General features: G+C 42.9%; 1 protein-coding gene across 1 annotated transcript; it reads left to right on the plus strand.

Moving 5' to 3' along the window:
- The first annotated feature begins 739 nt into the window (after positions 1 to 739).
- On the plus strand, positions 740 to 13725 carry surf4 (surfeit 4). The gene is made up of 6 exons (XM_079734555.1): positions 740 to 894; positions 2581 to 2767; positions 6899 to 6975; positions 7069 to 7112; positions 7337 to 7523; positions 12938 to 13725. Exons 1-6 carry the CDS (start codon positions 847 to 849, stop codon positions 13202 to 13204), a joined length of 810 nt encoding a protein of 269 aa, XP_079590681.1. The 5' UTR covers positions 740 to 846; the 3' UTR covers positions 13205 to 13725.
- Positions 13726 to 13913: the final 188 nt, after the last annotated feature.

Genomic DNA, 13913 nt, shown 5'->3' on the forward strand with positions numbered 1-13913 from the left:
TCCAGTAATGTTTTCACATTAATCCTTAATCTTTTACCCAACTTTTAGCTTCATGGAAGAATTGTTCTTTATTGTTTGCAAAGTGATTCAATTTCTCCTACAGGTTGTACCAGCAGCTGAAACCCATATTGCACTACATCGAGGGAAGGATTCAGGTGAATATCACCTTACATTTCATTTCTTTGAAGTCCTGGGTGAATAGGTGCAATCTGGACAAACCAATTGTCTGCTCACCAGACAGTGACATATCAAAGATAGTTTTAGAATGGGTTTGGGGGGCTGTGACCTATCCTGAAGACAAAATTATGCTATTGTGGCTGGACACGAGACTCACGACCCTTCACAAACAGGCCCAGCTTGATTTAGAAACTGCTCCACGGTCAAATTTGCATGGATACAATGAAGTTTTAAATATTTGCTTGGTTTAAAGTAGAGTTTGGTCAAATGCATTTTGTAGAAACAGACAATTGTATCTAATGCAATGGGAACTTGTGATAGTATTTATGAATGATAGTTTTCCATTATATTGCTCTCTATAGGGAAAAATTAAAAGTAAAGTTCACAACATGGTTACAGGGTAGTCTCAACGCCCCCGTCCATGTTTACATACACAAAGACAAGTAAACAACGCTCCATGCCTCATGACAGGCCTGTTTCTCGGCCTACGTGGCATGCAGCGGCTGCAGCACCACTAGGGGGGCTGGAGGTAAACCGCGGGGCATTGTGGGGCGGAGGCGGCCTGCTCCAGAGAGCCCAGATCCTTGAGAGTAAATAACGGGGGCTACGGTGGACGCTGCTTGCAGAAGGAATTTACGGCTGTGTTTTAGGCCTCGACAACTTTACAACATGGGGCAGGAGGACCTTATGAATACAGCCGAAGACGTGGCGGACCAGGTAACTGATTCCCGGCATGTCTATAACTATGAGCGGATATGAGCTAGCTAGCTGAATAACGGTGACTGCTGAAGAGTTGGCTGGACGCGGACCGACTGAAGAGACGTCGAGGCTCAGTACGCGGTTTGGTGTTCAAAAGTTAACGACAGCTTGTTGCAAATCAATTACACATATCCTTATCTCAAAGCTATGCACGTCAGGGCGTTACATGAGGTGTGTGGGTATTACCTTATGCCTTTCTGCCCCCCACTGGGTCGGGAGTACCGTTCACCTATATGCGTGGCAAAGTAAAACGGCCAAGGTTCATACTGTGTGGTGGTTTACTGTGCAGTGTTCTGCTTACAGGTGAGATGGCTCGGCAGCTGTTCACTCTATATGCTCCGAGTAGTCTTATTGCTCCAGGGCTGACCACCAGAACCAGTAGTTCTTCTCCTTGTTGGTGTATTATGATCAAATCGACACCCCACTATTCGGCGAATAGCGAAAAAATGGACATTATTAAGAAGGCGTTTGGCGTTTCCCCACAATGCCCCTTAACATGTGGCTTGGTATAGGAATGTATTAATCAAATCAAAGTTTTCGTTTGCCTAACAGTTAACTAATTGAGGTATAACGCCGCGACCAGACTGATAAAACCGGTCTCTAGGAGAGGCGTCTGTGTCCTGACAGTCAGAGTACGATGGGCTCTAAGCTCGAGTAATGAACTTCAATAATCGTGAATGTATGTAGTCTCCTAAAATGTGTTCATATTGGTTGGACAAAACCTATTTCCTATTGCAGAGCATTAACCATTTCCCAATTCCCGCTCTATAAGTAAGCTGTGACTGTAGACAACATGTGTTTGTTAATTCAGTACAATTATTGGATTTGCATGAGCTGCCATTGTTTAGGTATATTTACAAAAGGTTAAACTCCTTCCTTGGCTTAATGGAATTATATGTGCCCATGCTTGCTGTTAAATACATACTAATGCCTTTTGAAAGCTAATTCCCGAACAACAAGTTCAGCTCTTAGCCCATTGCAACATTTCAGCATGGCCTATTTCTATCAGTCGTTACACCCATATGCATTTCCTCATTGGCCCGTGGTCCTCCATTCATATTCCACTGCTCTCGAAAGTGGGAGTTAGGGCTGCCTGATAGGCTAGGATAGTTTGTCAATGCTGATGTGGCCTCCTAAGTAGGAGGGCCTGAGCAGGTTATTGTTTGGTGTTCTGAAGTCTCAATTACACTGGTTTCAATACAGCTTCTATCATCTGATACAGCCAAGCCTAATCCATTTGCCTAGTTTGGATCATTCGTAGACTTGTGCTCATATTTTGACACGATCATCCAGGCCAAGACAAGCTTGAATTGTTTACACAAGTGTTGCACAATGGCTGCTGGCTTAGAGGCACACTGAAAGCCGGTCAGGAACATGCTCTTAATCTGAATTTGATTTCTCATACAATAATCCCATCTATAGGCTCATTCATACACACACTTTTATAGTATATAGTTATGATCAAACACCACTGATTGTGAACAAATCTTGTTGACCCTCTTTTAAAAAGTACCTAAAACCACGGTACTCTCTTGCTTGGGTTGTTTCTTGTGCTGCTGCTTATTGAGACCTCACAAATCTTTCACTTGCATCCGATAATCTTTTTAGCTGACAGCATGCTTCTACCGTCTTTCTGTCTTCCAGTTTCTGCGTGTAACCAAACAGTACCTGCCGCACCTTGCCCGCCTGTGTCTCATCAGCACCTTCCTGGAGGACGGCATCCGCATGTGGTTCCAGTGGAACGAGCAGCGGGACTACATCGAGGCTACCTGGAGTTGTGGCTACTTCCTGGCCACTTGCTTTGTCTTGATCAACCTCATAGGACAGCTGGGTGAGTAGAATGCCAGGCGGGTACATGGCCATGGAGGGCTGGCCCCATGGTTCCCACAACAGACCGTACCACATTTTATGTGTAAATGTTTCGCTTCTTCCTTTCAATGCTGCTTTTCCCAGGAACTTGTAGTTGCTCTGGGTACTACAGTGCCACCAACCGATAGCTCTCACAATGTGCATAATTTTAAATAACTCAACAGACCAACATGAAGACCAATAAATAATGGTTTTATTCCATACCAACTGGCCAGGCTTAGTGGGGTAATATTTATTTTTGGTTGTCTGAGACGCTGGCTTCGTCCACTTTTAAGTAAATAGAGGGGTGAACTCAATTCTACCTGATATGATGCGCTGCTATCACCCTTTAGACGTCACTTCTTTCAACAGACAACTTTAAGAGTTAAGTGAATAGAAAGTACACTGTAGAACAGTGCTCATAACCACAGCCCTTGCTTTTAATGGGAAGAACTGGATACTTGAACCTGTTCTTCATACAGATCAAGTGTACCAAGCATTTCTTTGGAAATGGATATTTATATCTGCACTTTCAGATAAGACCCTGTTTCAAACTGGCATCTTCAGTAATCTGATCACTTCTGACAAGCTAAAAATACAGTTGAGAACCAACCCAGACCAGCTAGGTCAACAAACCCACATTCAGTCTAACACTCGATCAGACTCCCATAGGACCACTCTTCTTTTGCTGTTATGGAGTCACACTTGAATGTGTTGGCGGTGCTTGAAGGTGACAATAGGGGAACTTGTTTTTCTTCATAGTACTACACCCAGTTTTAGTGCTTTGATTTACAGTGATAGCGTCAACAGGAAACTTGTAGCCTGGTCCTACCAGACTCTCGTACTTCATTTAATTTGTACAGAGAGTCTGGACCTACTCAATGGACAAACGTTAACTCACTTGAAGGCGGGTGTTGAAGTTTGAAACTATTGGATCTGCCCAGCCCCACTCTGGATCTGCCATAACCAATCACTAACGTTCTGCCGGGAATCACGTTGCGTGCAGGCTGTAAACATACCAAACACCATGCATGAAGTTGTCCTTCAACAAGAGCTGACTTTAACGTCATTGATCTCAGCCACTCCCTCTGTTCGCTGATTGGACACAGAAAATTTAGACGGAGAAACCCATTAACATACCGCAGACCCAGACCTAGTTCTGAAGGGAAATTCAAATTGAGCTGAAGTACTTAGGCGGGCGGAGGCAGGCTAGGAAACTGGGTCATGAAGTGTAGATCATCATGATCTGTCCCTACCACATGGGGGAACAAGTCCTCCATCATGGAGACCTATAAACCTTAGACATGTACAGTGGGGCAAAAAGTATTTAGTCAGCCACCAATTGTGCAAGTTCTCCAACTTAAAAAGACGAGAGAGGCCTGTAATTTTCATCATAGGTAAACCTCAGCTGTGAGACAAAATGAAAAAAAAAAATCCAGAAAATCACTGTCTGATTTTTTAAGAATTTATTTGCAAATTATGGTGGAAAATAAGTATTTGGTCACCTACAAACCAGCAAGATTTCTGGCTGTCACAGACCTGTAACTTCTTCTTCTTTAAGAGGCTGTTTACCTGTATTAATGGCACCTGTTTGAACTCCTTATCAGTATAAAAGACACCTGTCCACAACCTCAAACAGTCACACTCCAAACTCCACTATGGCCAAGACCAAAGAGCTGTAAAAGGACACCAGAAACACAATTGTAGACCTGCACCAGGCTGGGAAGTCTGAATCTGCAATAGGTAAGCAGCTTGGTGTGAAGAAATCAACTGTGGGAGCAATTATTAGGAAATGGAATACATACAAGACCACTGATAATCTCCCTCGATCTGGGGCTCCACGCAAGATCTCACCCTGTGGGGTCAAAATGATCACAAGAACGGTGAACAAAAATCCCAGAACCACACGGGGCGACCTAGTGAATGACCACCAGAGAGCTGGGACCAAAGTAACAAAGGCTACCATCACTAACACACTACGCCGCCAGGGACTCAAATCCTGCAGTGCCAGACGTGTCCCCCTGCTAAAGCCAGTGCATGTCCGGGCCCGTTTGAAGTTTGCTAGAGAGCATTTGGATGATCCAGAACAGGATTGGGAGAATGTCAGATGAAACCAAAATATAACTTTTTGGTAAAAACTAGGGGTGCAACGGATCACAAAACTCACGGTTCGGATCGTGTCACGGTTTTTGAGTCACGGGTCGGATCATTTTCGGATCAACAACAATAAAAAAGATAACAAGATAAATGTGACTTTAAATAATTCTTCAAATGTGTAAAAACTAAATAAAGTGAAAAATTAGGCAATAATCCTATTCCCTTTAAACATAGTCAATATTTAAAAGAATTGCAACCTAAGGCATTATTCCTTCTTCTTATTAACATCGATAGTAAATAATCCTGAATTAAATTCAGGATGTCTGCATTGCCTGGGGAGAGTTTAGAGTCTACACTCTCCCCAGGCAATGCAGACATCCTCATCTTTTTTTTCATCAAGTATGGTAGCGAAATACAGTTTCTGTCGTATTTTATTTGGCATTTTGTAAATCCGTTGATTTCTGTTGGAAGACTCATTGCTCATTGCAAGGGGGGTTGGTTGTAGTCTTTTCGCTCGGTTCTAGCCCTACTGTTGATACGGAGAACCAAGCGAAAAGACTACAACCAAACATAAACATTTCCGCTTCCGGTTTCCGTTTCAATGGGATTTATGGAACGCCAAATAAAACATGACAGAAACTATTTCGCTACGCTACTTGATGATGTTGTAAATACCGGAATTGTCCTTTAAACATGCGATGATCACGTGAACGCACAACTTTTTTTTTTTATCAGCCGATCCGCGGATCACTTGCGTCCCGAACCGTGGGGGTTGATCCGTACGGATCACGGGTAACCCGTGAACCGTTGCACCACTAGTAAAAACTCAACTCGTCGTGTTTGGAGGAGAAAGAATGCTGAGTTGCATCCAAAGAACACCATACCTACAGTGAAGCATGGGGGTGGAAACATCATGCTTTGGGGCTGTTTTTCTGCCAAGGGACCAGGACGTCTGATCCGTGTGACGGAAAGAATAAATGGGGCCATGTATCGTGAGATTTTGAGTGAAAACCTCCTTCCATCAGCAAGGGCACTGAAGATGAAACGTGGCTGGGTCTTTCAGCATGACAATGACCCCAAACACACCGCCCGGGCAACGAAGGAGTGGCTTTGTAAGAAGCATTTCAAGGTCCTGGAGTGGCCTAGCAAGTCTCCAGATCTCAACCCCATAGGAAATCTTTGGAGAGAGTTGAAAGTCTGTGTTGCCCAGCGAAGGCCCAAAAACATCACTGCTCTAGAGGAGATCTGCATGGAGGAATGGGCCAAAATGCCAGCAGCAGTGTGTGAAAACCTTGTAAAGACTTACAGAAAACGTTTGACCTCTGTCATTGCCAACAAAGGGCATGTAACAAAGTATTGAGATGACATTTTGTTATTGACCAAATACTTATTTTCCACCATAATTTGCAAATAAATTCTTTAAAAATCAGACAATGTGATTTTCTAGATTTTTTTTTTTTCATTTTGTCTCTCATAATTGAGGTATACCTATGATGAACATTACAGGCCTCTCATCTTTTTAAGTGGGGGAACTTGCACAATTGGTGGCTGACTAAATACTTTTTTGCCCCACTGTATGTGTATTCTTTAGGGCCTGTACATCGCCAAATCACAGCAATGACCGCCTCCATTTCGGACGCATAGGACTTCAGAATTTTCGTTATTGTGTTGGTTCTAATGTTTTTTTGGGTCATGATTTAGTAATTAATTAGATATGTCATTAGTGTGAGCATTCTTGTGTTTGAAACTGCACCTGCGCTTCTCATGCGAGGTGTGGCAAAACGTTTTCACTAGCTCATGTTACGGTACATTTGCATGGATTTACTTTAGTACAACCTTTTACTTCTACTTCACTCTCTCCATTCAAAATGGTGGAGTATCACCTATCACCAAGCCTTCCCATGATGCCTTCAGATGTTTGAGCCTATTATGTGCCGTAAGCTAAAATTATTATTGTGACACAGCCTTGTTCATTGGACAGCATCAACCCTATACCTTCCTCTGTCTGCTTCTACAGGTGGCTGTGTTCTTATCCTCAGTAGAAACTTTGTGCAATACGCCTGCTTTGGATTATTTAGCATCATTGCCCTTCAGGTAAGATAAAGATAATTAGTATTGGCAAATGCATACATACAAAATTTAGAGCAAAAAATGTAATTTCTTATTCAATCTTCTTTTTTACCCCAGACTGTTGCATACAGCATTTTATGGGATCTCAAATTTTTGATGAGGTAAGTTTTTTACTAAATTAAGTTCATTGAAAAGCCTTGTATATAAATCTAATATAGTTTTTATAAGAATATTTTGTATTGATCAGTGCATTAATTTGTTTCCGCATAACCACTCCTGCAAATTTACATTAGGTAAAGAACCAAACAGCCTTTGTATACAAGCTGGCACATGTCTCCTCTTGTCTGACTATCTGGTGGGACATGTCCCTTGACTTGTCATTCAGGAACCTAGCACTAGGGGGCGGCCTGCTCCTACTGCTGGCGGAGTCTCGTTCGGAAGGGAAGAGCATGTTTGCGGGAGTGCCTTCCATGGGGGAGAGCTCCCCGAAGCAGTACATGCAGCTGGGAGGCCGAGTGCTGCTGGTGCTCATGTTCATGACTCTGCTGCACTTTGACGCCAATTTCTTCTCTGTGAGTATTAGCCTCACGCATTCGCACCAAAATCACAGCGTAGCATATAACCAGTTATTAGTCTACTTGAATGTACCTGCGTCCTGGTAGAAGACTAAAATCAGTGAAGATATTATACATTCACCATGGACTGGGGGACCTGACAGGAGCAGACCATAATAAGTGTAGTGAGGACATCTGGGACTGCTTACGATGACGTCTCTGAAAAGGCTCCATTAGGGAGAACCTTTCAAGAGGTGTCGTCGTACAGGTTTCCTTAGGGTTGGGCGATTTATCGAATTTCGATTTTAGCGTCAAACGATCAAAAAACGAATATAATCGATTTTTTTCTTTTACCCTATTTTTTTGTTTTGTAGAAAGTGCATAGAAAAGCTGGATACATATCTGTACATTATTTTAGTTTTGAACATTTTCTTTTTGACCATTTTGTGTATTTTTTTTAAGGAGAAAATACAAAGTTCTCAGTAACAAAGTGTTTTTGGGAGAGACATGCTGAATAAATACATCATGTTTTCAAACTCAAAATGATCGTTTGACTAATCGTAATTTCAATCTTGACCAAAATAATCGTGACTATGATTTTGTCTATAATCGAGCAGCCCTAGGTTTCCTCATAACACCAATTATGGTACTTGGGTGCATGGATTTACACGGAGAACACACAGTAAAAAAATCAATAAAACTGGCATGCAAATTAATTAATGTAATGCAGAACTAATGTTAGATACGGAAGTTCTTCAGGGACAACTAATGGCGCGTTTTCCCCAGAGGGTGCGGGTCAAATCAGTTCGCTAAGGTGTGGCACGGAACGCGTTTCCACCGCCAAAAGTGGGCGTGACCCGGACTGAGCCGTATTGAAACGTACTCGTCTCGCTGTACTCCTCCGTTGGGGTACTGAGACGCCTGAAAGGGTGCCGGCAAGTTCGAGCTACACATGCTGTCCGTTGATCGGTCGACAGAATCGCACTTCCGTGAGACAGGGGAATAATAACAAACAAACACATTATCCGTGAGGTATTTGTGTCCAATGGCGAAAGCTTCGTTTATTGAAGAAAATGTCGCCCAAAAGTTTGTCGTACTTCTTGGACGTATATTGTTCTTTGTTCATTGTGCGCGTTCATCTTTTTCCTTGGATTTATTAGCAGGCTACACTGTGTCGGGCTGCTATGAGGTCACAATGCTAACGTAACTGCTGCGGCTATCGCCATCCGGTTTAAACCCCCCCCTACCATTAGGGTACTGTCGGCGGTCGAAACGCGAGCCATAACTGAGCTGCTCCAATCCGCACCTTCACTACTCCACCAAGCCGCACGAACCGACCCGCCCTCTCCAGTGGAGATGCGCTAATTCTGTGTACTTTGCACTTCCATAAATAAGACATGCTGCATTTTCAGTTTTATAACTGATTGTCTTATTTTGTTTACAAGTTACGTATGGAGTCTGGAGATGATGTGGGGTACTTATTGTTTAAATCTTAGATTGCACAGTTCAGGCTGTTGCAGCTAGCTCAGGGGAGACTGTACGGTAATCAAAATAAGACAATCAGACTGTATGACACTAGGTGGTACAACCTGAGACATGCACAATAAAAAAGAATTGCCTTTTTTGTTTTTTCTTTTTCCTTCATTGTACCGAACTCGTACTGAACCGTGATGTCTGAACCGAGGTATGAACCGAACCGTGACTTCAGTTTACCGTTACACCCCTACCATGTACATATAGCAGACCCATAATCTGGACCGTTTTTTCGTTTAGGGTTGATTTAAGTCTATATTTGGTACAAAGCCGTAGCAGTACTAGGAAAGCCTCTACATCACAGTTCATCTAAAATCTGTGTTTTTGCAGGTTTGACTTTTCTTAAGGGTTTCACCTCATGAGGTGATAACCCGTCTTAAGCAATCCTAAACCAAAAACTGAATAATAGGTTTAATCAAGGTGGGGTTCTATGATTTCAAACACTGGATATAACTTTTGAGCTTTGATCTTTGGGGAGAATGAAAAGGTGGTGTTTAGGTAGAAATGAGAGAGTGGAATGTATCTACATAAGCCTTGGGGTCAGTGCAAAAGGGGCTGAAACTCTTTTACTGATTCATTCAAGTTGGTTAATTGTTATGCAGGCAGCCGTCTGTAGAGTCACTGTGGAAAACACTGTTGTCGTCTTGTTAACCTGCTGTTAATGCTAAAGCAGTATGTAAGGAAAGTGACGTTAAAGCGTCTGCAGAGGAAAAAGTAATGTAGTGCTATTGCAAAATTAATTGGTAATTGGCTTGCTGGTTATTGCACTTATTCCCTAGATTCTTTAGTGCTGGACCTCTCCATATTTGCCTGAGTAAACATGTTGCATGATGGCTGGGATCTGTAAGCATGTAATTGGCAAACACAAACTCGGCCAGAAGTATACTGTCAAAGGGTCTGTAAGGTTTTAAATAAACAATTTGTACAATACACTTTTGAAAGCTTCATCCACTCAGGCAAATTACCTTTCCTTGTTAAAATATTTCTGGAACGAAACAGGAAACAAGGTGTTACTGTGCTGGGCCCCCTGTAGTGGCAGCTTTTCAGTGGCTGCTTCTGAGAGCGGATAAATCGAGACAACGCACGTCTTAAAGGCCTACGTGCAGGTTAACCGGAAGTTTTGATTAATGGGTACATAAAGCACTCAAATTATGTGTATCATTTATAAAATGTCTCAAATAATAAAGTCCAGTTTTTGTCGTTTTTGGCAGTAACGGGTGTTTTCTAACGCCATTCAGCGATGATGTCACATTGGGGAGACGTGGTGGAAGGTAGCCTCAGCCTAGAACTAGAACTATGGCGTCTAAAAGGTGTCAAGAACCAAAAATAACATGTATGATTGCCCATAGCCGTATAATTTCGAACCTGTCAGACGTGAGAGGGCGAATGAGGAATTGCAGAGAACTGATGGTGGTTAAAGCCAATTAAATGCATGGTCAGAGGTGAATGAGTGGAGAGTTGCTATCATTTAGCAATGCAGCAACGAGCGCTGGAGCTAGTCAATGAACAGCAGTGCACACAATAACAACACTTATTTACTTTTACTGTCAGTGAATAGCACTGAGTGAAAGTCAATGTTTTCTTTATATCTAGTGACAGCGATTATGTCGTTTAGATAAGTACAAGTGCACTTACAAATGAGTGCCTGCAAGTATAACCGATCGTGGTGTGACATTATTTAACTATCAATCTACCGCAAATACGATCAGACAGTACATTGAACACATACACAAAGCACATCGTCCAACCCGGCGGATGCTGACAGACAGCACACAACAAGCCAAACAACACCACGGCGGGTGTGCTCATCTTATGCAAAACAATCATCAACATTCAGTCACTGCAAAGATTTAAAGACTAGCCTCTTGCCATAAGTTAGAATTGACCCAAAGTATGTGATTGATACAGTCTGGTTTAGCTTTTGCTTGATATCCGTTTTTAGTATGACTTCTCAACATCAAGTCTTTCTTGTGTTAGGCACACATGGCTAATTTGCATGCGACCACAGGATTGGCTGGCTCCGCAAGGCAAATAATAGAATATATTTAATTATCTTTCTATCTGTCTATCAGCGCATGTGTCTAGTTTTAATGTGATGTATTTTGTGTATGTCCAGTCAGACTTGTTGTCTCCCTTGTTCTGTGTGGTCTTGTAGGCTATACTGCGTGAGCCGAATCACCTAAATGAATTCCAGACGATTCGTGTCGTTTGGTATTAATAAAGACTTGACTAGGCTATCTATCTAGGCTATTAATCAACAATTATTTGCCGAAGGCGAAGTGAATAGTGGGGAAAAGCCCCCAAGACCGAAGGCTGAGGGGGCTATTCCCCACTATTCACTTCGCCTTCGGCAAATAATTGTTAATTAAATGTTTTAGTAGATACTACACGTGAACACTCCAAAAATAAACAAGATAACACTTTTTGCCGGGATTTATTTGTTTTTATTAGCGGTTTATTTTTTGTTATTGGCAGACATTTTGCGATGAAAACAATATCAAGTTTGAGATGTCAATCATGGGATATGACCCAATATCCCGAGATAGTGAACCAATCAAATTGCGCCATCTTAGGAGGTTCACGTGTAGCATATACTAACTATATATAATATCTATGTATCTGTATAATCTGCTGAACACTCTCTTACTAGTCTCTACTCTCAAGGGGCTCAATGTGGCTTTGGTCGGCGTCTCCCCAACGTGACGTCATGCAATGCATTCTGGGGGAAATGAGAATCAATAGCAAACCGCTAAAATAGTACCTACTTTTTCGCAATACATTCCATTTTGTGATACCTAACAACATTAAATACAATAAATAACAGTTTAAATCTTTATTACCAACAAGCAAATTGCAGAAATTTGTTGGAAAATAAACCCTGCTACACGGCCTTTAAAGTACCGATTTATTTGTTCCCTTCTTACTCAAAATACAAACATAGATGTCTCTATCGCTTTCACGCGGTTGAAAATTACGTAATTGTAAACCATAATTCATGAACTTAAATATTATAATTATTTCAATAGCGTTTCGTCAGTCTTAATCACTCAAATTAATTCGCAAATGTAAATATCAAAATCGCTCCCTAGAAGTTCTGCTATAACACTGTAGGACTGCGCGGTCAGAAGTTCTGCTATCACACAGTAGGACTGCTGGACCAGAAGTTCTGCTATTGAATAGTAGAACAGGATTGCTAGACCAGAAGTTCTGCTGTAACGCAGTAGACTTCTTGATCAGAGGTTCTGCTATAACACAGTAGGACTGCTGGACCAGAAGTTCTGCTATAACCCAGTAGGACTGCTGGACCAGAAGACCCTTGTTTCCACCGAGCGGTTCGGTGCGGTCAGCTTATGTTGGTGTTTCCATTGCCAAAAGTTTGGCAGGGACCCAAAATAAGCGCGGTGAGCCGCTCCTATTTTCAGTACTCTTCCGTTGGGGGACCAAGCGGTCTGAAAGGGTGCCGAAAAGGGGGTGCAACATACGCCGTCCGTTGATTGTTCAACAGAATCCTCACTTCCGTGACGACGCCGAAAAGTTTGCAATATCCCAAGAAGAAAGATTAGGAACTTCTGGACGTCCTCCATTGTTGCGCTTTGTTTAATGTTTCGTTTTCTTCTTTTTCATCGAATATATTCAGGCTACACTATGTCGCACTGCTATGATGTCATGATGCTTACGTAGCTGCCGTGGCTATCGCCGTCCAGCCAAAACCACACCCAACCATAAGGGTATTGTCGGCGGTGGAAAGATTTAGCTTAACCGAGCTCTCCCGATCCGATCCGCCCCAAGCCGGGGTGCTGGGTGGAAACGAGGCATAACACAGTAGGACTGCCAGGTCCCAGATTTGCACTAGACTATTCATTAACCAAGGTGCACACCGTCCTCCTGTCTCCCTGCAGATCCTGCAGAACATGGTGGGCACGGCCCTGATCGTCCTGGTGGCGGTGGGCTTTAAGACCAAGCTGGCGGCGCTGACCCTGGTGGTGTGGCTGCTGGCCATCAACGTGTACTTCAACGCCTTCTGGACCATCCCTGCCTACAAGCCAATGCACGACTTCCTGAAGTATGACTTCTTCCAGACCACCTCGGTGGTAGGGGGGCTGCTGCTGGTGGTGGCACTGGGCCCGGGGGGGGTCTCAATGGATGAGAAGAAGAAGGAGTGGTAGTCCTACCAGCAGCAGTAGTAGTCATACTAGTAGCAAGCAAGAGGGGGGGGGCCAAGGGGAGAGGATTACCCACCACTCATTGCCCCCCTCTCCCAACCACCACCACCCACTTCCAACTACCACATGGACTGAAATGCCCCCCCCCCTTCTCCTCATCCCCCTTCAAAGGGTACAGACTTTTTTTTCTTTTTCTTTACGTTTTTCTTTATTCGTATTTTAACGAGCATATCCTGAACGGCTGTCTCCACCCTGGTTTCTGAGTTCTACTGCAGTGACCCTGAATTCGTGAGCCCAATCCGTATTTATGCCCACCCTTTCTAACAGCTGGCCAGAGTAAAGATCCATTTAAAAAGGTTGTTTATTTAATCATTTGTCAAAGTGCAAGTTGTCTAACTTTGGATGAAGCAGTTTAGAAGAGCGAGGAATAAAGAAACCTTGTTGTATGTCAGAGTGAATATGACTTGTGTTCTGTGAAGGTTGTTCTATGACCTGCCATTGCTAAATTGTGTATTTGTGAATAAAACGGGCAAAGAAAAGAGTAGACATTGGTTTGTTCAATATTTTGATGTTTTGATGGCTCCTGCAGCAGGTGTCGTCAGCCCCTTTTTACTGGGGCACGTGCCCCAGTAAAAGTCTCCAGTGCCCCAGTAAAATTCCAGTGATCATTATTAAATTAATCTGCAGTAGCGCCGCTCTCGCTATGGAACCG

This window comes from Pollachius pollachius (assembly GCF_949987615.1).
Source record: "Pollachius pollachius genome assembly, chromosome: 4".
In the NCBI taxonomy this organism is placed as follows: domain Eukaryota; kingdom Metazoa; phylum Chordata; class Actinopteri; order Gadiformes; family Gadidae; genus Pollachius; species Pollachius pollachius.